The sequence below is a fragment of the Nyctibius grandis genome, chromosome 33 (genome assembly GCF_013368605.1).
Source record: "Nyctibius grandis isolate bNycGra1 chromosome 33, bNycGra1.pri, whole genome shotgun sequence".
NCBI lineage: Eukaryota > Metazoa > Chordata > Aves > Nyctibiiformes > Nyctibiidae > Nyctibius > Nyctibius grandis.
Window position 1 is genome coordinate 1,396,516 of NC_090690.1, and position 24,404 is coordinate 1,420,919.

Sequence of the window (24,404 nt, forward strand, 5' to 3'; positions counted from 1 at the left end):
TGCCAGGCAGAAGAGAAAAGCTCAACCTTTCTGCAGGTAAGTGGAATCAAACCCCTTAGGATGCAGGACAGGCTTTTCCCAGGCTGGCAGAACCACACAGCAGTGAAATACTGTTAGCTCAGTGAGGACAGCAAAGCCAGTCCTCGCCCAGGACCTCATGGGGTCTGTCCCTCGCTGTTGTCTGTGCAGCCCTGGGGGTCTGGGTATGGAGGAGCTGGAGCAAACCGTGGAGGGAGGGGATAAATCGGGTCTCTGGATGCTGCTTCTCATGTGTTGCATAGGAGCCAAAATGTGGGACCAGCAACTGCTCCTCGCTGCCTGTTGCCTGGAAGCAGAGGCAGCTGGCAGCAGGGCAGCATTTCTTGAGGGCAGGAGCTTTTGGAGGCCATGCCAGGAGAGGGGGAGGCTGCTCCTGGCCAGCCCGCAGGGCTGTACCTAGTAGCTCTGCCTCTCTGTGCCTGCAGCTGGTGGCAACCTGACATGTCCCATCTGCTGCCCCAGAGTGGCTGATGGACGTGGAGCCAGTCAGGGCTGGACACAGTCACCCTGGGGGTGTTTGTACAGCAGAGCTGTTTGATAAGGAGCGTTTGGGATGGACAGAGCTGGAGCCTCTGTTCCCTGAGGATCAGGTGAGTGTAGCTGGCAGGAGGGCCACACATCTTCTTAGGATGTGTCGTTTGGCCTGGAACAGCATGTTTCCATTCTTCCTCAGGTTGTTTTTCCCACCACACTCCTACTTTCTAATTGGAGTCAAACTTCTAAATTGAAAGCCCGTACTTCAAAGGGAAAAGGAGAATATTCTGCCTGGAAAATGTTTAACTGAAATATTGCAGCACTTCTGAAATGAATGGTGTCATTTAGAAAATGTCAAAACAAAAAGCTTCAATCTTTTGAGTTTCCTCTTTTTTTCTTTTTTTTTTTTTCCCAGAAAAAAGTATTCCCTGACTTTGACATGAATTTATAAATCATTTGTCATCTCACCACATACATCCCCCCGCCCCAGGCTTATTTTCTCAGCAAATGAAGAAAATGTCACCAAGCCCTGGCCCTGCCAAAGAGACCCCAGCAAGGGGGGAGGACAAGGTCAACTGTAAAAAAAAGACCATGAAGGAGCATCCTCTAGAGACAGCTGCAGATTTATGATATGGGTAATCATGTCATCAGCACCACTTTATCGGCTTTTTCTTCTCTCCTCTGCACGCCTGTGGCTTTTGATTTGCTGGAGGAGGAGTAAGAGAAAAGCTGGTAGGAGAATTTTGATATGTTATTGTTGCTGTTGTTTTTGTCTGCATAGTAATGGGCACTTACGTGTCTGTCTGTGCATGCCTGCATGCGATCCCTGCATCTGTGTCCGTCTCCCTCCTTCCTCCCTTATCCATCCATGCACAGCATGATATAAACAAACCTGCCTCTGGACATGTCATGGCTTAAAATAGACGTTCATACATCAGCCTTTCCACAGCAGCGGCAGCAGCAGCAGGAAGACATGGCCGACTGGATCTGACTACAACACTCACTTTGAGCCGAGAAATCACAGCCCTCACAAAGGTAGAGTAACGGGGTGGGCGTCTCCTTCCTCCCGCGTGTCTGTCTGTCTGTCTCTGCGGAGTGTGCGGGGCTGAGCAGCCTGCGCTCCTTCAGCGCTGCCTCTTCAGAGCTCGCTCTGTGCGTCTAGGCAGGCTCTGGCTGTTTTTCCCCTCCCTCCAAGCATGGCACGACTGGCAGAGGGGCTCCGGAGGCAGCCATGAGCGAGCTCGGGGGAGCGGGGTGTGAGCCCCTGGGCTTGGCTGCCAAAAGGGGGGTACAGCCGATGCCTGTGAGGGTTTTGGGTGCCAGGAGTGCTTTGGGGTCTGCTCTGAGGTCTTGGATGTGGGGCAGTTTTTCTTCCCTTGCAGCACTTTGCGGGGGCTGGCATGGTGGTGTGTTGGGGGTGGGCTGCTGGAAGCCAGCTTTAGGCCTGAGGTTTCTAGAGCTACATCCCAGGATAGGTGTGGGTTGCTGTTTTTCCAGCCAGCTGTAGCAATAAGAGGGTCTCCTATTTAGCTAGTTACAGCCTTATACTGATGATTTAGTTGCTTTTTTCAGACCCTTCTAATGTTTGTTTCCTAACATTGCCCGAGGCTGGTGCCATGTGGCTGTGCTGCAGCCAAGGTCACACAAGGTTTAAGGCCATGCTGAATGCCTTGTCCAGGGGGGGTTTGCCAAGTCTGAATTCCCAGCGTGGAGTCCAGAATTCATCAGAGCAGGGGGGACGTGTCAGGGGGAGATCTGGCCAGTACCCCGTGCTGGGGGAGTGTGGTGTGCTCGGTGCCAGGGCTGAGCAGTGTGGGCAGGGCTGACCTCTCCTGTGCAGGGTGCCAGGCAAGGTCCGAATGGCCACCCTGGCACAGGGAGAGGGGAGGGAGACAACCATGAGTCTCTCCGGACTCCCTCAAGCCCTTGCAATGTTTTCCTCCTCTGCACATTGCTGAGAAATGGCTGGAGGCTTCTTCCTTCTGCGCTGTTGGCTGCTGGCTGGCGCCTTAGGCAAAACGTCAAAGCAGACAGACATGCTCTGCTCCAGCCTGGGCAGCCCAAGGTCGCTGCGTTTCCTCCCCCGAGTCCCAGAGACAACTGGCCAGTGCTGAGCTGCTGCTGGGGGGGCTGTGATGGGATGCTCTTTGGACACCTTCCAGGGCAGCAGCGTGATGGTGGGAAAAGAGAGTTGTATTCTCATGTGTGGGGGTTTCTGTCAGTGGGGCAGCAGCAAATGAGCAAAAAAAGGCAGCTCTGATGAACGTCTGGCTGCAGGGACTGTTAACTGCTCCGCATGGGTAAGGCTGTCCAGGGAGGTTTCTTGCACATGTGCGACAAGTATTGGCATGATCTAAAGGTTTGAGAGCAGAGCTGCATTCTAGAGGATCGACTCTGTAAAATAAGCTTTCTCATCCCCTGAAATTAACTCTTCCCTCCCCAAACCAGTCCTAGATGTTCAAATGCAGTGGCAGGACTGCTGTACTTGGAGGGGTTAATCCTGCTTCTCCCTTCCCTCAGGCTCTTGTGCCTGGTCCGTAGGAGTCTGGGTCCTGGCCACACTCTGCATGGTGCCATATGGAATCCTCCACCTGTTTGGGGGCTTTTCCTCCCCAGTCCTGGTGGCTTGCCCAGACTTGGCCGCCTTTCATTACTTCTGATCGCAGGTTGGCAGCATCAGTTCTCGAGCTGGCGTTGTCCCGCTGGCAGGCAAAGCCCCAGAGCCAGCTCAGAAGGAAGGTGATCCTGTGTAAAACATCTCTTGCCAATGTGGCCTCAACCCAAAGTCGTGGGGCTGGAGCAAAACTTCAGCCTGTGGAGACTCAGCAATCTGGCTGCCCCTCTGGCTTCCCTCACCAGCCCTGGCATCATAAACTTCTCCCCAGCAGTATTGCTTCTTGGAAGGGAGGGTAGGTGATACTCTGTCTCACACTAGGAACCACTGGGTAGCTGACTTGACACAACCCTCTCACCAGGAAGGTGAGAATTAGCTGCTTTGGACCAGTATTTCCACAAAAGAGACAGAGTGAGATGTCCCCAGTTCTTCTAATGGTATCTCTACTGCTTCCATGACAGGACCGTGGGTGGCAGCAGCAGCAGAAGCGACCTCCGGGCCACTCTCCGGCCTTCACGAACCCACAGGTATGCCTTGTGGGTCTCGGCATCTCCAATGGCTTTCCTGTCGAGGTTCTCCAGGAACGGCACCAGGTCACCGAGCCGAGGCTTACGGGAAGAGCGCAACAACCACCCCATCCTCAGTGTCTTCGAACTTGAAAGGTTGCTGTACACAGGAAAGACAGCCTGTAATCACGCTGATGAGGTCTGGCCAGGACTCTACCTGGGAGATCAGTATGTATCAGAAGGGGACAAGAACTGGGGGGTTTGGGGTATTTTTGTGAAATGGGGAAATCTGGGCGGAGGAGTTGGGAAAAGTGAGGGAGAGGACACGAGGGATGTGGGACATTGGGACAAAGGAGGGACGTAAGCGTGGCTGTGCAGAGAGTTCAGAGCACTGCTGTTGCGGGGTAGGTGGAGGTGGTGTGACTGTGGAGTCAGGGACTGAGAGACTGACTTAAAATTCAAGAATCTTAAGAGTCTGGCATTTTTCCTTTGCATCCAGCCTTCTCAGATGTAAATGTTTGTCCAGGACAGCCCTTACAACAGTCCTGGGAAACTTTTCTTTAACTAGTCTAAACTTACACATCTCTGCACTGTTTCTTCCTCTGCAGAGATATAGCGGGCAACAGGCGCGAGCTGGCTCACCTCCGCATCACCCACGTCCTCAACGCCTCGCACAGCAAGTGGAGGGGGGGTGCTGAGTACTACGAGGGCACGGGCATCCGCTACCTGGGCATCGAGGCCCATGACTCGCCTTCCTTCGACATGAGCCCCTACTTTTACCCTGCATCTGACTTCATTCACCAAGCGCTGAATGAAGGTCAGTGGTAAAGATTTCTGGGAGAGAAGTGGGGAGCAGGGATGGGAAGAAACTGCCCTGGGCAGGTGGGAAGCTGGACTGACATCGTATTGCTAAGCATCTTAGAAAACAAAGGTATTTCTAGCCTTGGATGGTGTCTCCCGCACTGGATCACCTCCTCGAAAGAGGCAGTAGGCTAGATGAGAGCACTGGTCCCCCAGGTCACAGCCCCAACCTGTGTCATGAGCTGTGGCTGGTCCTATTCATTCTGCTTTGGGAGACCACGATACACTGATACCCTTTGCCAAGAGGGGACCTCAGTGCCTTGTGTTCATACTGTAACTAGGGCCCTGCATCTAACCCCCGAGGCTGCCCACCTGAGCCACAGCTCCAGGATGCACCGTGGCAAACAGTTGGGTCCTCAGTATTTTTTTAAGTGGGTATTTGGTCTCCTGTGACACAGCCCCTGTGTTTCACCCCCAGGAAGGATCCTTGTGCACTGTGCTGTCGGGGTGAGCAGGTCGGCCACCTTGGTCCTCGCCTACCTCATGATCCGCCACCACATGCCCCTTGTAGAAGCCATAAAGACGGTCAAGGACCACCGCGGTATCATCCCCAACCGGGGTTTCTTGCGCCAGCTGGTCGCCCTGGACAATGCCCTGAGGCTGAAGAGGAGTGCGTGAAGGAGGACGAGAGGGGTTGTGCGGTGGGAGCGTTGTGTGTGCGTTGCTCAGCTGACCCCGATGCCTGCTGTGTGGCAGAGATAGGGCTTTTCTCACGGTGCAGACGCTTGGCAGCTAATGGGTTACATGCAACTGGCCCCTGGGCCTCCCCCTCAGCTAAGGGGGTCCCCAGACACACGAGCTATTCCTAGTGGTAAAATACAGGCCCTCAACCTGCAGTCGTGTCACCTACGTAGGCCTAACACAGAGCCTCCTTCCCAGCCTGCTCCCTCCAGGATGCCTCCGGAGGGACTCAGCCCCACGTTTCAGGTTACTCTGTCCCTCTTGGCTCCAGGAAGCCTCAAGGCTTTGTCCTCCCGTGTGGCAGATGCATTTGCCAAGCCAGTCCCATCCCTTCCTCCCCGGAGACTGAAGCGCTGTGTGTTTCTTGTCTTGTTTCCATTTGTTTTTGGTCTGTGTAGCAATGTGAATTAGGTCTGGTGTGTGGGCTCAGGCAAACAGGCCTTTTGTCGTAGTGTTTGGATGTCCTCCATGCCTAGCGTTAACCAGTAAAAATAAAGACAGTGCTAAGGAAAAAGCTTGGCCATCCCTTGTGTGCTTTGGGACAGACTGTGTGTGTTCAGGCTGGGATCCTCACAGGAGTCAGTGGGAGAGCATCACCCTGAGTGCTCCGGGTTGAGATGGACCTGAGTCCTCCCAGGTCCTTGGTCCAGGGGCTGAGCCTGTCAGACCCCACTGGTGGCCAGTGCCTGTGCTGGGCCTCCCCAGTCTTTTTTGCCAGCAGTGGGGACAGAAAGGGGAGCTCCTGGCGGAAAGCAGAGCTGGGGCTGGCAGTCACTAGGGTCACCATCCATCCTGAGGTGGCCATGTCAGTCTTGCAAAGGCACCAAGCTCTCCACCCAGGCTGGCAGATGGGCCGGCCGTCCACTGGGGCCTGCGAAAAACACCCTCCCTGCTTGCAGAGGGGGTGGGCGAGCCGAGTCCCAGGAGGGTGGCCAGGGCCAGGAGCGAGCGCGGTGGCACCAGCCCCATGGGTGCTGGGTGGCCCCACGGCTGCTGGGCTGCCCCTGGACACTGCCAGCACTCATTGTTCGCCCGCTCTTATTATAGCCCCATTCTTCCTCCGCTTCCTGAGAGCGCACGAAGCACCACTGGGCTGCCAGCTCTATGTTGTACTGGGATCATGTAAACACGGAGTGAGAGCGGCCCCAAGGGTGAGCCGCTTGGCTTGGGGCGCAGCGAGGCCTGTGCTGCAGCACCCCATCACTGCCAACTGGTGGCCCCAAGCAACCCTGCTCCGGGGAGCCCCTGCCTTTAGCTCGAGTGGAATAGGGACAGCAAACTTTAGCCTGCAGCTGCTGTGGTGTCCTCTGTGTGTGTCCTTTAGGGACATGGATTCGTCCCTAGTTAGTGGACTTGGCAGTGCTAACGGTTGGGCTTCATGATCTTAAAGGTCCTTTCCAACCCAAACAGTTCTATGATTCTGTGATTCCTGGGCTGGGGGCTGTGCTTTTACAGGCCCCTGAAGTGCCCCGGGGTGCTCAGGTCATGGCACCATCCTGGAAAGGCACCAGCAGAGAGAACAGACTGACTGCTGCCGGCGGGGCCGAGGTTACCCCGAGCAAGGGCTGCAGGCACTGAGACAAGGAGGAGCTGGTGTTGGGCAATGCACAGGGGCTGGTCACGCTCTGCAGCAGCGCTGGTGCTGCTGTGACTGTTGGACGTGCCAGAAGCTTCAGCGGGGCGGGTTGCTGCTTGGCAAGGTCCTGGGGGGGCTGTAAAATGCCTCCTGTGTGATTTTGCAATTCTGCTTTGTGCTCCTTGCTGCTGCGCAGCTCCCTTTGTGCAGCCCGCTGCTAATCGGCCCCCGAACGCAGAGCGTGGCTCTTGTTTGACAAAGCTGGGATCAGGGAGGCTCTGAGCCCGAGGGGAGGTTGTGTTTGGAGGATCAGCAAACTAATCCAGAGAGTGAAATCACTGACGGAGCCCGTAGTGTGCGGTACCTTACTGTGTGCTGGGGCTGGGCGATCAAAGCGTAGCCTGGGAAGGTGCCCTGATTTCAGGAGGGCTGTCAGCACAGCCCCAGCCACCAGCAGCAGAAACCTGCCCGATCCCTGGGGCTGTTGGTCGAGATGGAGAGCCCACAACACTGCCAACCCTGACGCGGGGCATGTGGGGGCACACGGAGCCATTTCACAGCCCCACGCTGCCAGTCCTGCCGCCCTCATGGTCACCAGTCACCTGCGGGACCCGCAGCTTGGATGGAGATGCTGATCATGTCCAAAACCACCCCCTGCACAAGACTGAGAGCCACCAGGAGCTCAGTGCCTTCCAGAAGGTTCCCCCAAAGGGCTGGTGTGTACACAAGGAGGGGCTGAGCTCCAGGCAGGTGGCACGTGAGGCAGGTTATCCAAACGTGGGTCATGTGCAGAGTTTCTGCTGGGTGATGGGGCTGAGCAAAGCCCCTTGTCTGTGCGTGTTTCGTGGGAACACGCGTGGCGGAACGGTGCATCGTGGGCGCACCACGGGGATGCACGTGGCAGGAATGAGGATCGCGAAAACGTGCGTGGTGGGATCGCACATCCCGGGAGCCGCCTGGGCCCCGGGTTCCTCCCTGCCGTGCCTGGAGCCCCCCACGCCTCGCCCTGCCCCGGCTCCGGGGTGCCCGGCGCTGCGCCCGCCGCGGGGGCGGCTCCGGGGGCGGCTCCGGGGGCCGGGGCGGGGTTTGCGGGCAGGGCCGCTCCGGGCCGCCCAGCCCAGCCCAGCCCAGCCCGGCCCGGCCCCGCTCCCGGCCATGGCCCGGCGCGGCGCACGGCGGAGCCGGCCCGGCCCCGTGGAGCGGCTCCCGGATGCCCCCGTTCCAGTGGTGCGACGGTGAGAGCGGGGCCGGGGGGGCGGTGGGGATGGGGGGAGGCTCCCGGGAGTCTGGGGGGAGCGGGCACCCCCCAGCCCCTCCGTGCCGGTCCCTGCTCGCCGCGCAGCCCCGCTCCGGGGACGGGCTCCCCCCGGCCCCAGCACGGCCGGGAGCCCCGGCGATGAGCCGGGGACGCAGTTTTACTTCCAGGGCAGCGGGTCCTGCCCAGCTCCCAGGAATAAAACCCATTGCTAGATGAGTTTGCCGTGCTCTCGCTTCGTGTGCTGCTTGAAATGAAAAAAACCCCAAACCAACTCTCTTTCATGTGTCCGCAGAAGTGGAATAAACTTATTTTTAAAGGACCCCAGACAAGGCCCTGGCTCCTCGCTCTTGCTGTAAGAAATTCTTAGGAATGTGGAACTGAGTTTGCACATGTGTGAGGGGGTTTTGGTCTAAATGAGAAGTGGTTTATTTTTATGACTAAGTAGTTGAGAAGCTGCGCTGGGAATTCCACCATCAAAGCCCTGCTTGAGCAACAAAGGCTGGGTTATTTTAATTTATGAAAGGGTTACAGCCTTTGAAGCTAAATATAATGCAACCAGTGGCTTCCTCTCCTGTAACGCATACCTTGTGTGTTCTTGTGCAGCCTGGGGGATAAGAAGCCCCTGGTCCTGCAGGCAGTTAGCCCTGGCCATGTGGTGGGTGTATGGGTTTCCATTCAGCAGGGTGCAAGTAAATGCTCCACAGCAGAAAGTGCAAACTTGTCTGTGTTAAAGAAACATCTTAAATAAGAGAGACTTTGCTTTTAGAGCCTCTGAGCAGCCACAGCTCTCCCCAGCTTCCCAAGGCACGGGCTGTGGGAAACACTGGGAACAGAGCCCACCCTTGTTCACAGACCAAGACGTGGGTTGAGGAGACCAGCCGTGGGCATCAGACTTGTGCATTTTGGCTTTAAGCCCCAAGCTCACAGATACTTAAATCAGCGGAGTCGAGCAAGATTGCTTATCTGTGCGCTGTTAAGGACCTTTGCAGAACTGGGGCTGTTGGTGTAAATAAGTCTGAGACTCAGTAAAGAAATCACATTTTCAACATAAATATGTATATTCGAGATATCTTAACAGACGGCGTACACGGGGCTGCCTCGGCATTTCAGCTCCACTTTTGCATCAGTTTTTCCTCCTGTTGCTCAGCTGTAGTTCAGGGGACTTTGCAGTCACCGGGCTCAAGCCAGGTAACTATTGGGAGGGGAGCTGGTTATCCCCCGTGGAGAACTGCTTGGCTTAGGGGCAACTTTTGCAGGAAGCCTATTCCAGCGTCACAGCAAAAATTATATGGAAGCTGCATTCAATTTTCTGACGCAAAGCCCACAGCTTTTGTGTGGGAGTAGAAAGAATGGTTTTATTTAATGACCTGCTGAGTTTTCCATTTGTTTTATTGAACAAGAATTGGGGCGAGGGAGAAGCTCTGCTCAGCGAAAACCCTGTGCCTGCGCAGTACGGGCAGAAACTTGTGTCTGCCCTGACTTAAAATCCTGCAAACGCCTCTTTTCTCATTTCTCAACTAAATAATTGTTCCAGCACGCTGCCTTCAGGGATTCTGGTTTCAGGTACAAAACTGGTGGACTTAAGCCGGTGAAATGGGTTGTTTCGGTTTGGTGCCCATCATGTCTTCATTTCCTGGTGGTTAAAACCAGATTTGATCCATTCCCCTTGAACTAAAAATACGGCCGCCTTTGTCAGGCGAAGGGGTTTGTGTTAATCAAAACCATCGCTCAGCCAACGCGCCCACCGTGTCGATGGGCTCTGGTGGGGAGGAGCGGGAGGGGAAGGGGCTGGCCGGGGTCGGGAGGACCTCGCTTTTCGCATTGCCTTGCCGAGACCTGCTGCTCGAGGGCTTGTCCTGGCGGGACCTTCTCATCCCAGCCGAGCCGATGGCCGCTCCCTGACCAGCAAAGGGCACTTTCCCGGAGCCGCGCTCGCTTTTCGGCACCGCAGCCTGGAGCTCATGAATTCTTGAAAGCCTATTTAACAGGAATGAGCCTTGCTAAGCTGGTGAGTCTAAAATTAGCCTTGCCAGCTGTGTGGCGGCTGGCAGGGACGTCTTGGATCAGCTCCTCTCTGCTTCCTTTGGTACAGGGCTGCAACTTACAGCATCTCTTGTTCCACTTCAGTTTTTTCCTGCTGCTGGTTTAACTGCCCCTCTCTGGGCACCCACGTGGCTTTTACACAGAGCTGTTGCTGCCTGTGGGGAATTTGGGTGTCTAATGTGGAGCAATGCTCAGTAAGCAACTTGCAGGGTCGGGGAGTGTGATTTCTGCCCCACGGGATGTGGTGCAGCCAGGCAGAGCGCAGGGACCATAGGGACAGCCCCGTGCAGGGGTGTGAGGTCTGGGTGTGATGTTCAGGGGTTCGTACGTGGGGTTTTGAGTCCTTTAAAGTGAGTGCAGAGGGGTGTGCTGGGGAGGTTAGTGTGGGATTGGCAGGGTCTGTCTCCCTCGGGGCTCTCCTTCACAGCCCGCCCGGTGCTTCTCCTGGAAAACCTCCGGGACGCACATCCCAGCCTTCCCCTGCTCTCTGCGGAGCTGATGCTCCTCCTGCTATCCCCAGACAAGGGCTTTTCCATCTCATCGTGGGTGGCCACGCAGCTGCTCACGGAGCAGGTCCAGGTCATCCCTCGCTGGCCGGCGGTGAGCTGCGGCATGCGCCGAGCTCGCTGTGGCCAGCAGCAGCCCTGCGGGCCCCTCTCCCCCCGCCTCTCACAACGCTGTTGGTCGGGTTGGGGCTGTTTCTGTCACCACAGCTCTCGTGGCACGGAGGGGAACGGCTGGTGCTTTTCAGCAGATTCTTGGAACAGCTCTCAGTTTGAGATACACGTAGGAAGCGTTATTGCTTCGCTTGTGACCCGTTATTGTTGCCACAACCCATCGCTCTCTGCTTGGCCAGCTTCAAATGAGGCTTCATCCATCAACAGCTGCTCTGCAGCCTGCGTCCCACCACCATGTGCCACCAGCATTACCTCATTGAGTTGCTCAGTGTTTTTTTTTCAGAGCTGATATACTTTTTTTATGGAGCATTTCTCAATCATTTCCAGCAGGGAAACTGGGAAAAAAAACCCCAAACCTTTCCTATTGTCTTTTCCTGCACCTGGTGATCTCAAGAGCAGAAGGCTGGGAGAGCAGGACCTGACAAATAAATCCTCTCTTTCTCGCTCTCTAGATGAGGTGGCTGATGAATTGTCTCCGGCGATTACAAGAGGCAAAGATCAGCGAGTGGCTCTGCCCTCTGCAGCAGGAAAACCCCATTTCCTACAGTCCAGACTCTCGTCTGGTGCCTGCTCTGGCAGCACAGCAGCAAACCGTGGTCCCTGGCGCTGACTGCCTCTCTGCCCACCGTGGCTTTGGCCAGTGCATCAATGTGGCACGTAAATTCAAAGCACAGCACAAAGCTGATACCCGGGAGTGGCTGGGAATTGAGCGTCCCAGAGCAGGGTCTGACCCCAGGGGTGCCGCCTGCCCGTCCTGCTCGGGCTCCCCTGGCTGTGCAGACGTCCTGGGCCTCTCTTGAGCACACGCTGCTGCCTTCGCTCCACATCACAGTGAGGAGGAAACCAGACAGACCGAACCTGGGATCTCACCGCTTGTGCCGAGATTTCTGCCGCCCGCTCTCTTCCTGTCCCTGCTCTCTGCGGTGGAGAGCAAATTTCATCCTCTCATGAGAAACAGGCGGAGGATTTTAGTGGGCTGTAATTAAACCCAGAAGTGTTTCTGTAGGAGCTTTTTGATGAGATTGCGCAGCGCGGGAACAGAGGGTGCTGAGCGGAAGGGGCGGGGGGAGATGCTCTGCGGAGCGCAGATGGGGCTCGGGGGCTGCTCTCCTTTAAAGTCCCATCTGAGTGAGATCTGATGAGAAATCAAAGCTCCAGCTCTCCTGGGGTCAGCATGATTTCGAGACATAAAAAGCGGTGCTTATTTAGTGCCAGAGCCTGACTTTGCATCACCTTCCACCAGAGGCAGCTGCAGTGGGGCTGGTATTTCCGTGCCTTTCCCCCTTGGTTAGGTGGGGACCCTCCTGGGGTGGCCGTGCCGTCGCCAGCTCTGCGTGACGCCCTCCTCCACATTTCCCCGTGGTGCCAGGCTGGCAGCGAGTCGTGGTAGCCCAGGCCGCGGCGTGTGGCTGGTGTGTGCTGGCGCCCACATTTTTGCTCGGAAAGGGGATTTGGTCACTGTGGTGCTGCACATGCTCCTGCACAGCCCCAGCACTTCTCCCAGCACCAAGGACAAACCAGCCGTTTGCTCCTTCTGGCTCCCACAGAGCAATGACAGGTGCCAACTGTTCTTGTTTTTCAAGCTCTTTTTTTGCTCGCTCCTTCCCTAAATCCCTTTCCAGCCTCCATGTCTTTCTCTGCAGATGAAAGTACAGGGCCTCTTTTTCTCCCAGATGCCTGGATTCTGCCTGGGGTACGTTTGTGCTGCCGGGGAAGGGTTTCATGGCAGTAGAGATGCAGTGGTGTCTGCTGCCTGTGCTGTGCTGAGCTGCTCTGAGGGGCTGCTGCTCTTCTGCGGAGATCTCCGATTCCCCGGCCACGGGACGATGTCTTGGTGTTGGTTTCTGCCCACTTTGCAAACTCTGGAGGGAACAGAGTCAGCCCAGTCTCTCCGCTCTCACAGCACATCTTCTTCGCCTCTTTTTCCCCTTCTTGCATCCTAAACGCTGACTTTTCTCTTCCCCCCAAAGGGTGCTCCTGCAGTCTGGGGCTGATTTATACCAGTAAACCCTGCACGATGCCGCCCATCACGTTCCAGGACCTGCCACTGAACATCTACATGGTCATTTTTGGCACCGGCATCTTTGTCTTTGTGCTCAGCCTCATCTTCTGCTGCTACTTCATCAGGTGAGCTGGGGGGGGGGCCGTGGTGGTGGGTTGGCATCCCTGGGGCGTCCCCAGCCCTTCCAGCACCCCCTTGTTTTGTCCCATAACTCGGGAGCTGCTCGCCACGAGGATCTGCCCCAAGGAGCGGGGCTGGCCGCCCGCCGTGCTCGAGCCAGGCGTGATCGTGGTCCCCTGCGGCCAGAGCAGGGCAGGAAACGCAGGAAGGGGCTCTTGTTTTTCAGGGGCCTGCGCGGAGGGATGCATTGTGTCGGGCAGGGAAGGAGCAGCGCTGCACGGGAGAGGATGTGTCTTTACATTACACTCCCTGTTCAGGGAGGGCTATTTTTAAACCCAAAGCCGAGGCAGCAGCTGGCGTTTCTGCAGGGCCCGGGTGGCTCAGTCCTTCCCTGCGGGATGCCCCGGCTCTGCCGATGTCCCATGTGTGTCTCAGCCATTTTTGGGACTGCAGCAGCACGTCTCGGTGCCTTAGTTGGAGGAGAAGCGCCGCTGCGAGCGATCCCCTTCTCCCTGTGTCTCACTGGGTTTCTCTGCCAGGCAGTTTTCCCTGGCGCCCTCGCCCCGGCCAAGGTCACAGGGCTGGGAGCTGCTGGTGGGCAAGTGCTGGAAATACAGCATTTCCTGCGCCACGAACGACTTCCTAAGGCAAACAATCGGGGCTGCCGGCTCTTATCGCTCCCTGCCGCCGATTCCTGCCGGCGCTCGAGGCAGCACGAGGCCCCACGGTCCTGCTGTGCCCAGGGCACGGCCTTGGGCTGCTCCTGCACGAGCACAGCCTCAGAGCTGCTTATCCCCAAGTCCTGGTTGGGAAGGGTGGTGCGTTCCCCTGATTTCAGGTGCCTGCCCGATATTTTTGGCCGCACTGTTCAGACGTGACCCTCGAGGATGCTGGAAAACTGACGGTGTCTTTTTCTTCCCCTCTCCAGCAAACTGCGGCACCAGGCGCAGAGCGAGCGGTTCGGGTACAAGGAGGTAAAGTTGCCTGCACGTACCCACAGCGATTTGGGGCTGAGCGGGAGGAGGGTGCAGGCGAGTGGGGACATAGCGGGGACCCCGATGCTGCTCATCCCAGGTGGGCTGAGGGATTCAAAAGCAGTGTGGTGGGACACACTTGCTGCTGCTCCCGGGCTTGACTTGCCCCTGCCCGGCTCATTTCAGCTCCCATTGTGGCTCCTGGCAAAACCCCTCCTGTGTTAATCCTCTGCCTCCTTTTCTCCCTCAGGTGGTTTTGAAAGGCGATGCCCGAAGGCTGAACGTGCACGGGGTGAGCGGTACCGCCTCTGGGTTGGGATGGAGTTGGGGCTAACGGGGACGATGCTCTGGGGCACATCCCCTCTGCTCCGTGGGGTCGAAGGCGGCTCACAGGCAGAGTGATGCTGGGATGGGAATGTGGCAGCACCGCATGGCTGGGAATTGGGAGGGAGACCCCCTCCCCGGGGGCGTTTTGGGAACTGGGCTGAACTCCCAGCTGGAAATACCCAGCAAGAGGTGTCGCAGCAGCGGGATTTCGCTGGCCACAGTGTTTTTGGTGGGAGCGGAGCCACGCGTGGGCGTTGCGCTGGGTCCCACGTGTTCACACCCGCCCTCACCCTCCATCTCTCCTCCCGCAGCAGACCTGCGCCGTCTGCCTGGAAGATTTTAAGGTGAAGGAGGAGCTGGGGGTGCTGCCGTGCCAGCACGCCTTCCACAGAAAGTGAGTACGGCCACGGCGGCCGGCGCAGGGGTGCGGAGAGGGGGAATTTCCCCGTCGAGGATTTGCATCCTCCCATCTTTCTGCCCCGCAGGTGCCTGGTGAAGTGGCTGGAGGTGCGCTGCGTTTGCCCCATGTGCAACAAGCCCATGGCGGGTCCCGCACAGCCCCGCGCCGGCATCAGCACCCTCCTGGACGAGCTGGTGTGAGCAGCCTCGCTCCTCGCCAGCCAGATCCTGCCGGGGCCGTCGCCGGACCGCAGCTACCGGGGCTGCCCGCACGCGGCATCACCGGCCCCGCATGTCGCGGGGGATCGAACAGTTCATCTCGAAGGATTCGGGATTTCTGAGTTGGGATTTTTAACTCGCGGGTCGTTGCTTTGTGTTGGGGGGTTGGTTTGTTTGTTTACGTCACCCCGGTTGTGCTGGGACCGCCGGGGGTTGCCCGTGGAGAGCTGCGTCCCCCCGCTCCCTCCTCCTCCTTTGCTGCACAGAGTATTTTTGTACCTGATCCCCCTGCCCCCGGACTCTCAGGCTCCCCGCGCACCCGCGGGGTGGGGGGGGCTGTACAGTTTTGTGTAAAACACTGATTAAACGGACGATTTCTCAGCCAGCCGGAGCCGTGGGTGCCCGCGGGAGATGGAAGTGTTTTGGGGGAGCCCGAAGAGACTGGCCGTGGTGCGGGGAGCCGTGGGGACGGGTGGGAGCTGTTGGGTGTATACGTGGAAAAAATGGTTGGAGGAGTCACAAAACCATCTCAGGAGGCCCCAAACCATCTCAGTTTTATCTAACATTAACCATTTTGGATGATGACGTCAGCAGTGACGCCACGGATCCCGCCGGCCTCAGAAGGGACTGTGCCACGTCGTAACGCAGGTCGCACACGTCACGCAGCCGCGTGCCACGCCCATTCATCACGGTCATGAACCGGAAGGATCAAGAAGTTTTAATTCCCGCGCCGGATCCTACCGCCGCGCCCCTCACCCTGAGCTCAGGGCGAGGCGAGCCCCCGCCCTGTGTTCCCTTTTCCCCACCGGTGCAGGCCCCTCTGCCCCAACCGCCTCCGCGCTCGCAGCCGCCTCCTGCCCTTCGCGGGCTGCGCGGCCGCAACTTCCCTGTACACCGGTGCTCATTACGCATGCTAATTTATTCACACATCGCCACGCCCCCCCCCCCACTACCGCCTTTACGGCAAGGCTGGGATTTTGCGACAGCGGCGCGGTTTGCGGCGTTTGCAGCGGGAGGTGGTAGCCCCCTGCTCTGAGCGGGTGCGGGGGCGTTGCGGGGGTCTTTCCTCGCGGAGCGCTGCTGCCTGCGGTCAGCACAGGGAAGGGGGGTTAAAGGGGTGTGGGGGGGTGTATTTAAAGGGGTTTTAGAGCGGGGGAGGGCACGCCGGGGGGTGGGAAGCGGCCCTGGGGTGTGGGTCGGGCCTGGCTCTAGCCGGGCTATGGAGCTCAGCGGCCTAGTGCGAGCCCTGAGGCAGGGGGGGCCGCGGGTCGGGGCGCAGCCCGAGCAGCCGCCGCCCGCTGTCCCGCCGGCCGAGCAAGTCCTCCTCCAGCTCGGGCGGCTCTTCTCCGAGGGGGCCCCCACGGCCTGCGTGGTCAGAGACCTGGGTGCGCTCGTCGAGGCTGCGGGCTGCTGGTGGCTGTTTGGAGGCATGAGCCCTGCGACGCTGGGCGAGCTGGTGGCTGCGCTGAGTGGCTCCGCAGCACCCCCACAGCAGGAGCAAGATGCTGCGGATCTCCTGAGTAAGGACGGCGCGTATGCTGCCACAGCTGAGAGAGCGGCAGATGTTGGCTCAGTGTTTCTACACCTCCTTGTGAAGCTGGAAGCTGCCAAGACCCAGGAGTCTCTGGGTGCCCCTGTGGTGGGTCCAATCCTATGCCGTGTGGCAGGACCCATCTACATCTTTGCTGCAACACATATTGGGGAGAGGCCCTGGACAAATGCGAGGTCTCAGTCAATGGCACAGGAGCTGCTGGCGTTGCTGGTTCAGGCTGCAGGCTGCAGGTCGGTGGCTGAGTTCCTTCGGGGAAAGAATGAAGATGAGGAAGGAAGATTTGCAGCAGTGATGGGGCTCCTGAAACAGGAGTTGACCAAGTGAGTAGGAAGGGGAGGGCAGCAGTGGAGAGGGTGGTGTGTTTGGCTGGTCTCTGTGTAGGAAATACTGGAAACTTCTGGGAAACAGTGTGAGCTCAGGCATTTCAAGACGTCACCAATTAATATGGGGCCAAAAGCTTTACAAATACCCCAGTAATGGAAGGGGGTGAATTAATCAGAGCTTATTGTCAGGTGAGAAGCCCAGATACATAGGTAATATGAGTTCCAGTGTTCACTGAGCTTCCGTTTGTATTTCCAGAGACACTTGGAAGCGTAACCCCGCCACAAAGTTCGTGTTCTCCTGGACGCTGCCTCATGTCACCCGCCCCTGGCTCAGCCGTTACCTGGAGCGTGTCCTCCCGCCATCGCTGCTCATCTCAGATGACTACCAGGAGGAGAATAAAATCCTGGGTGTACGCTGCCTGCATCATATCATTCTCAACGTGGTAAGGGATTTGAGAAATTGGATCCCTTTCTGGGTGTTGTTTGAAGGAAGGGTGGGCTGGATGCCTGCTAGGATTCCTAACTCCTCTTCCTGGTTCTGCTGTTAACGTAGCAGTTCTGCTCCACCTTCCATACTGTCCCTGTGTGTTTAAATATTTGTAGTTCTTACCTGTTAACACTAAGCAAAGAATTGCTTTGCCTCCTTTTGAACTCAGCTGATTCATGTATCGGTGCTGAATGTGGTGCGCAAGAATAATGTTCTGTTCTCTGTTGCAGCCAGCTGCTGATCTGTGCCAGTTCAATAGGGCTCAGGTTGTGTACCATGCCCTTTACAACCATCTCTATTCACGTGAGGCCCCTCTCATCCAGGTAGGACAGCAGAACTTCATTTTACTCTGCCGTGCGGTATTGCATATCAGCCCCATGAGGGATGGCCAGCTTAAGGCATGAGGAGACAGTCCAGTCAGGCTGTTACTAGCTGAAGCTTGTGGTCAAGAGACAAAGTAACTCAGTAGATTTCAGGAAAATCTTGAAGTGGAGGGAAGATCTCTTGCCCCCTGTCCCCTTCCAGGTGGCAGCCTTGCTGAAGAGGGCTGGTAACAGGTAGTAAATTAGTCAAGTCTGTCAGGTGAACTGCAGCAGCTGTGGGTGGTCAGCGGGGTTGGAAGTTAGTGGTGTTTTGGGGAGAACATCAGCAGGATTGCCCAAATTTACTGTCTCACACCGAACCAGGCAGTACTGCTGTGCCTGCTGGACTTAGTGCCCATCCTGGAGAGAGCCCAGCGGCAGCAGAAGCAGGCCAGGCCAACCGCCCCCTGCGACGAGGTGCTGCAGCTGGTTCTGACCCACATGGAGGCAGAGCATCGCCTTGCGCTGCGGCGGGTGTACGCCAGGACCCTGCCTGCCTTTGTGCAGAGGTGAGAGCAGCAACCGCAGCCCTGCAGGGACTTGCTTTGGCCTTGGTCTGTATCTCCCTCCTCAGTGTGTGTCTCTTCGTATCGGCAGACTTGGCATTCTGATAGTGCGGCACCTGAAGAGGCTGGAGCGAGTTGTACTGGGGTATCTGGAGGTCTGTGATGGCCCGGAGGAAGAAGCCCGACTGGGAATACTGGAGACACTGCAGTGCACCATAGAGCACGCTTGGCCCAGGTACCTGTCTGGGGGTGAAAAACACTATAGAAAGCGTATCCTGAATGCTGTCCCTCTTTCAGAGCCATTTACTGTTGCTTGCAGAAAAGGCCCTGAAATCTTAAGGGAGAATCTGTCCCAGAGAGGAATCACTGGCATTACTGTTTTGCTGAAAAACTTGGCCCAAAAATTAAGCTGAGTCCTCATTTTGGTCTGACTTCTACCTGTTCTAGAAGCATCAGCTTGGCTAAAAACATCTGTGTTTTCTGCATGGCAGAACTGTGGGGTAAGCCCTGTGCTGTGAGGTGACGGGCGTTCCTGATACACCATCCTACGGCTGCCTCTGTGCTCAGGGCTTGTCTCTGGCATGCACACTGAATGAGACAGCTGTCCAGCCTCATGACTGAAGCTGTTGCTCCTCTTAGGCCAGCTACAGTCCTGCTCCACACGTAAATTGGCAGCTAGCAGCTCCTGCCTCAAGTCTAGGAACTGCTAAGCAAGGCTGTGCTGTCTCCTGGCTTGTGAAGAGGATGTAGAACAAGGCACGGTTGCCGTTTCCCTTTGCAGAATGCCCTGCAGGCTCCCTGTGCTCCTCAAGGCCCTGCTGAAGATGATCTGGGATGTACACACTGACCAAGGGTCAACACCAGAGCCAGTAAAAGCCGCCTTGCTCCAAGGGGCCACTGAGTGCCTCATCCTGCTGGATCGCTGCTCTGAAGGGCAAGTGAAGGTGAGCTGGGGACCCGGCCCTGCTTCAGCTCTGATCCCTTCTCCCTTAGGAAGGGCAGCGTGGAGGGTTGAAAACACCATAAACCTGAGCTTGCCAGGGCACTGGAAACTGGTGCTTTTCTTGTTTCAGGTCCTGCTGGAAGGCGTGTACAGCAGCTGTGAGGAGAACCGTGTACGGGAGTGCATCAGAAAAGTGCAAGAGAACACGTGAGGCGTGGCTGATCAATGCTCACCCTGCTTTTGTACAGTAAATCTTTTCTATTTATTTAAAGTTACTGTCTGTCTCGTCCCACCTCTGTTAGCCCCATACCTCCCCCACACAAGATATGCCTAGCCACGTGTGGGCTTCTCCAGCTTTAGAATGAAGCAGCAGTGCCCCCCAGTCCAGGTTCTTTCCCCGAGCACAGTCCGAGCCGAGTCTTGTGTGGTTGCAGACAAGGCAGAGAGTCTTCTCCCTTAAAACTGCGCTTCATGCAGGAGTTGTACAAACTTGCAGCAACTCCCTGGGGTCAGGACAGAAACCCTTCTTTTCTTAAAGAAAATTGTTAATTAGAATGTTGAAAAGGAGTAATTTTTGAGGGTCCTGCACAGAGTGGAAGCTGGAAGGAGTTCTAGTGACAGATCTGGAGTCCTGTCGCTCACTACAAAACGCGAGTTCAGGAAGGAAGGAGTCAGGCTGCTTTCGTTTTGGTGGTGGGCTCTGTTTCTTCTTCATACTCTATTTCAATGTAGGGACGTTTTCTTCTGGCTGGTCCTTTCAGGGGAGTTTTCCCCTTAGATTTGGAGTGAGAGGCTTTCTTCTCTACTTCCTCTTCCTCTTCCTGCTCCTCTTCACTACTTGTCTCCAACTTATCCATGTCCTGAGAAAGACAAGAGTGACGTCAAAGCACGTGGTGTAACTAAACCTCCTTTTTCTGCAAAATTATCTCCTGTATCCGATTCCATTTTGTAATTCCTGGCTCCTGGCTGTCCAGCCAAAGGAGCTGGGGTGCAGTGGGTACGGTGCAGTCTGACTGTATCATTACGTTCCACAAATCTGATTTTGCTGGTTTATCCCATCACCAGAGACGCCACGAGGGCAGAGGTTACCTTCTGATGGCTTAGCCTGACAGTTTATACCTGGTGCTTCACCTACCTCGAAGTCACTGAGCTCACTGTCATCTGCTTCCACAAACTCTCTTTTATCCATGTCCTGTAAGAAATAAATAGTACACACACACTGAGCACAATACAGACTCACAACAGAAGAGCCATCAAGGCCACCCATTACACACATGTGCTTTTTCTGAGTTCACCTCTCCTAATTTCTTCTTCCCACCCTGACATTCAAACTACAGTGCCCAGAATGTCATTGAATCAAGAGGGGCTGCACCAGGTCAGGGAAGGACTAACTGTGGTGCTGTGCCTGAAAGCATTACCTCGTCATCTTCTTCTTCCTTCTCTGCGTCGGACTCGCTCTCGCTTTCTGCATCTTGCTGTTGTAGAGCTTTGTCAAAGGCGTGAATGGGGAAGTTGTAAATGTCTCCATACTGAAAAGGAAAAAGTGGATTTTCTGTAAGTCACAGGAGGAAGGCAGCCGTTGGTGGCAGGGTCATCTAAAGCCTATGGCCTGCACGGAGGCAGTACCAAAACAGGCTGAACCTGTGGCTCAGCCCCCTCCCTAATTCTGAAGCACAGAAAACAAAGGGGTTCTGCATTCTGGGGAAGCCAGTTCTCCAGCCTGTTATAAAGCCAGTCGAGAAGGGCAGTGTGCAGTCATCCCCTACCCCTCCTACACAGGTGGTGCTTCTCTTTCATACCAACGCCCCTCCCTGGAGAAGCAGCAGGACGTGGCAGTAGGAGCAGTCTTACTGCTGTGCCTTGAAGGCAGCGATCCTTACCGTGTCCTGTTTCAGTCTTTCCAGCAATTCTTTCTCAATGGCATTATCCAGCTGGGCGGCAGTCAGGGCTTTCTCCTGGTGGAGCAAAGAGGAGCTGTGTCAGTTTGAAAGATGTGGAACAGAGGCAATAGACAGGAGCTTACACGAGAGTCCTGTTACCTCTCTTCTCTTCTCTCGCCTTTCAATCTTTCTGCGTAGAGGAACGAGCTTCCTCCTACAGGGAACAACAAGTGCTAGTGAGTGAATCTGTCAGCCTCTCGCGGGGCAACAAGCAGCAGTTGTATCATTAGAAGTGTGGCTGCAACTAGTTTAAGTACATTTATATACTTGGACTACACTGCAGTTAAATCCATTTCAGGCAGGTTCATTTCCAAGCCTGCCAAAGCCGCAGGAAAGCAGCCGAGGGCACTCGGGCTCTGCGTACAGCCCCTGGCGCTGGCTCAGGGGATGGGCAGTGGCTTTAAGCCAAACCAACACGATCGTTTTCAGTCGTGTCACTTACTGTCGCTTGAGCGTCAGCTTCCGGATGCGGATGAGGTACTGCGTGATCTTGGTAAACCGCTGCTTGCACTTGTGTCGGATGAACCGTGGCCAGTAGATGAGGTTCTCGTCTATCTCCTCGAGTGCTTTCTCATAGTTCTTGCTTAGCAGGACCTGGAGGGGGGGAAAGGGAAAGGGTTGAGCTACAGAGCAGCAACAAAGCGGGGGCACGTCTGGTTTTGGGGGGAGTCCCACCGCTCCCTGCCCTCCGTGTCACATCAGAGCACGCCTGGCCGGCCGTCTGCTCTCGGTAACTCACCCGCTCCCAGAGTCGACGGGGAAAAGCTGCCCGCTCGATCACCTTCATGTACAGGTAACACCGACCTACAGAAGAGAGGGGTGTGATGCCAGGAGAGAGACTGACTGTGACCCCGACAGCTCGGAGCTGGGGTGCGCGCAGGCAGGCGGTGTTCACCCCCTCCCCACCCGCGGCAGGGGGTCACCCATCGCAGCTGCCCGCCTCTCACCTTTCTCCTCCCTGATGGTCGCGTACTGGCTGTTTGCCAGCGGGCAGGAGGAGCGGTTGCACAGGCCAGTCAGGTTGTACTCATTGCGGCAAAAGTTTTGGGTTTTTGTCCTGGAAAGAAGAGAGGTGACAGTGAAGGGGAAGGGTGGCACCACCCCACTACGTGCTGTGCCCCTTGCAGCCACCCACCCCCTCCTCTGCGACCGTCGCGCGTGGCCGAGGTGCCACAGGGACAAGGGGAACGTGTCAGGGCCTGAGGGGCTCCCAGATTTGTTCCTCCCGCTCCTCTCCCTGCTGAAGCACCCGGGACCGCTCAGCCCACCCCGTCCCCGCAAAAACTCACGTTATCTTGTAGGAGCAGAACTGCCTGTTCCCCAGCACGTCCCAGACAACCTGCGAGGACAAACAGCGGCTGACCCGCACCGCCACCGCTCACCCGGCCCCTTGTGCACCCCCTGGCTCCCGCACCCCCGGGGGGGCTCTAACGGGGGGGGCAACCCCACAAAGATTGCGGTCCCCCCTCCGCACCCCGCTGGCGGGGAGGGTGCGGTGCAACAAGAGGCCACAGCCCCATTTACAGCCCGCACCCCCCGGGCTGGGGACGGGACCCCCTCCCGCCACGTGGTGGGTGGGCTGCGCCCCGGCCGGACGCAACCGGCTCCCCGGCGGGGCGGGCGCTGATGGGCTGCGGCGGGGGCCGGACGGGACCGAAGGGACCGGCGGACTCACGTCGTCCGAGTGCATCGTGGTGGCGGCGCGGCGCGGCCTAGAGCGCCGCCATGGCCGGAAGGGGCGGGGCGCCGCGAGCTTTCGCGAGAGAGGATGTGCCGGAAGGGGCGGGGCAGCGCTGTCATGGCGGCGGCGCCTAATACGCGTAGGGCCGCAGCGGGGCCGCGGCCCGGGGGAGCTCCGGGAGGGGAAATAAACCCGTGTTACATCAGCCCGAGAGGCTGTGGCGGCCCGGTGTCGGTGCGCGCCGCTAAACGAGCCCTGTCAAGTGTGTTGTCCCTGGGCAGCCCCGTCCGGGTGCGGGTCGAGGCCTGTGTGTTGCTTGAGGCACCGGGACGGCGGCCGGGGGGGTCCGGCCGCGGGCCCTGCCTGCTCTGCTCTCCTCCTCCGGGCTTTTGGCACTAAGAACTGGCAGCTGCCTCAGTGACCGGGGACGGCGGGTGCCATCAGCTCCCTGTGCAGGCCCACGCTGTTTAATTTCGCGCTGCAGCAGCTGGGAGGGAAACGTTTGTCTGCAGCCTCTGCCCAAGGGGGGAAAACTCCTTCCCCCAAAGCTACCGAGACCAGACCCTCCTTGTCTCCTTCCATCTCCCCAGGCTGCAGAGCCAGCGGTACCTGTTCATATCGCTGTTCGTGCACTCAAGAATTACATGAATTACATGAGAATTACATTTCAGCAGGGTGGGTAAAAGATAGTGTCGTTTGATGCAAAAGATATCGACCTAATTCTTCACTCAGAGCAGAGAAACTCCATCAATGTCATTGGCACTGCAGCTAATTTATTAATTAAGAAGCCTGAGCTGCCAACGGTGGAGGAAGGAGTCTGTCTTGCGCTGCCAATGCGAACGGCGAAGCGCTGCTGGGTGAGGAGCCTGGGGAGGGCTGGCTGGGCAGGAGCCCGCCTGGCAGCAGGGCTTCCTGAGTGGGCACCCCCGGGCACGCAGGCAGGATTAGAGTTAAATATTTACCTGGGAGGAGCGCTGTGGAGGTGTGAATAGATCCCCAAAGAGAACAGTTCACGTTTTTGCCTTCCATCACAGCAAGCAAAAGGTTTTTCCTTTTATTCTTGGCAAAGCAGGGAAACAGGTGGAAGATAAAAATAGCCAGTTTTTGAGAACAGGCTCAGCATTAGTCATTTCCTGTCAGCCGAAGAAACAGAATTTCATCTTGTATGTGCGAAGTGAGGGGCAACGGGCCCGCCATGGATGTGGGACTGCCTGACAATAGCCATTTATGACCTTTGGTAATGAGTCATGAGGTACCAAATCTCGATGAATTGTTATTATCCTCCTGTTTCCCTGCTGGCAAGCGCATCTGCGTTGTGCTGCTCGGGCTCCAGAGCAGTGAATCATCTGTTCTTTCTGGCAAGTGGAATGGCTGTGCGTTACACAGCTGCTCATTCAAGACAGAAATGAGTTTATATAAACTGCCAACAGTAGAACAAGAGAATTTGTAAGTTTGAGGTTTCGCTGGAAAAAATGAGATCATGGGAATTTGTCTGATACTTATAAAATTAATTTGGTACCTCTTATTACTTGACTCTCTCTCTTACTTAACTGTAACGTACTTTTACAGACCATTATACTCAATAAATATTGTTAACAGTGCAGCTGCTCTCTCTAAACTTGTGGCCAGGAAATTGCAAAAGGGAAATTAAATAAATCTATTGTACTTGTCCTTGCGATGGGTTAGGATCACAAACACGGCCCGTTACCCATCTCAGCTGGGGATGGGGCAGGGTTTTTTAAAAATGCTTTGTTAGTCCCTTACCATCTAGCTTTGTTGGCTGAGTCTGTGCCTGAGAGTCTAAAACTGCTCTCAGCCTTATTTCTACCTGGATTTCTTG

General features: G+C 56.5%; 4 protein-coding genes and 1 non-coding gene across 6 annotated transcripts; 3 read left to right on the plus strand and 2 right to left on the minus strand.

Moving 5' to 3' along the window:
* Positions 1-1,438: 1,438 nt before the first annotated feature.
* On the plus strand, positions 1,439-5,689 carry DUSP26 (dual specificity phosphatase 26). The gene is made up of 4 exons (XM_068421577.1): positions 1,439-1,548; positions 3,589-3,861; positions 4,242-4,450; positions 4,913-5,689. Exons 2-4 carry the CDS (start codon positions 3,683-3,685, stop codon positions 5,110-5,112), a joined length of 588 nt encoding a protein of 195 aa, XP_068277678.1. The 5' UTR covers positions 1,439-1,548; positions 3,589-3,682; the 3' UTR covers positions 5,113-5,689.
* A 2,203-nt stretch (positions 5,690-7,892) lies between these two features.
* Positions 7,893-15,155, plus strand: RNF122 (ring finger protein 122). Of its 2 annotated transcripts, none has more exons than XM_068421507.1 (6): positions 7,893-7,986; positions 12,700-12,856; positions 13,780-13,825; positions 14,076-14,117; positions 14,464-14,546; positions 14,638-15,155. In XM_068421507.1, exons 1-6 carry the CDS (start codon positions 7,962-7,964, stop codon positions 14,750-14,752), a joined length of 468 nt encoding a protein of 155 aa, XP_068277608.1. In that variant the 5' UTR covers positions 7,893-7,961; the 3' UTR covers positions 14,753-15,155. The 2 variants fall into 2 exon arrangements, with proteins under 2 accessions (XP_068277608.1, XP_068277609.1); XM_068421508.1 differs by having other exon boundaries at positions 14,467-14,546.
* A 230-nt stretch (positions 15,156-15,385) lies between these two features.
* LOC137675489 (small nucleolar RNA U13) lies at positions 15,386-15,479 on the minus strand. Its single transcript, XR_011049963.1, has one exon. It is a non-coding gene; the product is annotated as a small nucleolar RNA U13 (small nucleolar RNA).
* A 477-nt stretch (positions 15,480-15,956) lies between these two features.
* On the plus strand, positions 15,957-19,218 carry TTI2 (TELO2 interacting protein 2). The gene is made up of 7 exons (XM_068421345.1): positions 15,957-16,642; positions 16,902-17,088; positions 17,363-17,455; positions 17,819-18,003; positions 18,092-18,235; positions 18,782-18,944; positions 19,074-19,218. The coding sequence occupies exons 1-7, from the start codon at positions 15,990-15,992 to the stop codon at positions 19,152-19,154; spliced, it is 1,506 nt and encodes a 501-aa protein (XP_068277446.1). The 5' UTR covers positions 15,957-15,989; the 3' UTR covers positions 19,155-19,218.
* On the minus strand, positions 19,182-22,635 carry MAK16 (MAK16 homolog). The gene is made up of 10 exons (XM_068421346.1): positions 22,559-22,635; positions 22,173-22,222; positions 21,831-21,940; positions 21,623-21,687; positions 21,326-21,477; positions 20,983-21,037; positions 20,824-20,898; positions 20,362-20,472; positions 20,079-20,135; positions 19,182-19,803 (listed from the first exon to the last, which is right to left on the minus strand). The coding sequence occupies exons 1-10, from the start codon at positions 22,571-22,573 to the stop codon at positions 19,615-19,617; spliced, it is 879 nt and encodes a 292-aa protein (XP_068277447.1). The 5' UTR covers positions 22,574-22,635; the 3' UTR covers positions 19,182-19,614.
* Positions 22,636-24,404: the final 1,769 nt, after the last annotated feature.

Coding starts and splice junctions, on each gene's coding strand:
- TTI2 (XM_068421345.1), top strand. CDS start 15,990: ATGGAGCTCAGCGGCCTAGTGCGAGCCCTGAGGCAGGGGGGGCCGCGG. Junction 17,456..17,818: donor GTGAGGCCCCTCTCATCCAG/GTAGGACAGCAG, acceptor ACACCGAACCAG/GCAGTACTGCTGTGCCTGCT. Junction 18,236..18,781: donor ATAGAGCACGCTTGGCCCAG/GTACCTGTCTGG, acceptor TTCCCTTTGCAG/AATGCCCTGCAGGCTCCCTG.
- RNF122 (XM_068421507.1), top strand. CDS start 7,962: ATGCCCCCGTTCCAGTGGTGCGACG. Junction 12,857..13,779: donor TTCTGCTGCTACTTCATCAG/GTGAGCTGGGGG, acceptor TCCCCTCTCCAG/CAAACTGCGGCACCAGGCGC. Junction 13,826..14,075: donor AGCGGTTCGGGTACAAGGAG/GTAAAGTTGCCT, acceptor TTTCTCCCTCAG/GTGGTTTTGAAAGGCGATGC.
- MAK16 (XM_068421346.1), bottom strand. Junction 21,688..21,830: donor GACCATCAGGGAGGAGAAAG/GTGAGAGGCGGG, acceptor TCTCTTCTGTAG/GTCGGTGTTACCTGTACATG. Junction 20,473..20,823: donor AAAGACTGAAACAGGACACG/GTAAGGATCGCT, acceptor TTTCCTTTTCAG/TATGGAGACATTTACAACTT.
- DUSP26 (XM_068421577.1), top strand. CDS start 3,683: ATGGCTTTCCTGTCGAGGTTCTCCAGGAACGGCACCAGGTCACCGAGC. Junction 3,862..4,241: donor GGACTCTACCTGGGAGATCA/GTATGTATCAGA, acceptor CTTCCTCTGCAG/AGATATAGCGGGCAACAGGC. Junction 4,451..4,912: donor TCACCAAGCGCTGAATGAAG/GTCAGTGGTAAA, acceptor TTTCACCCCCAG/GAAGGATCCTTGTGCACTGT.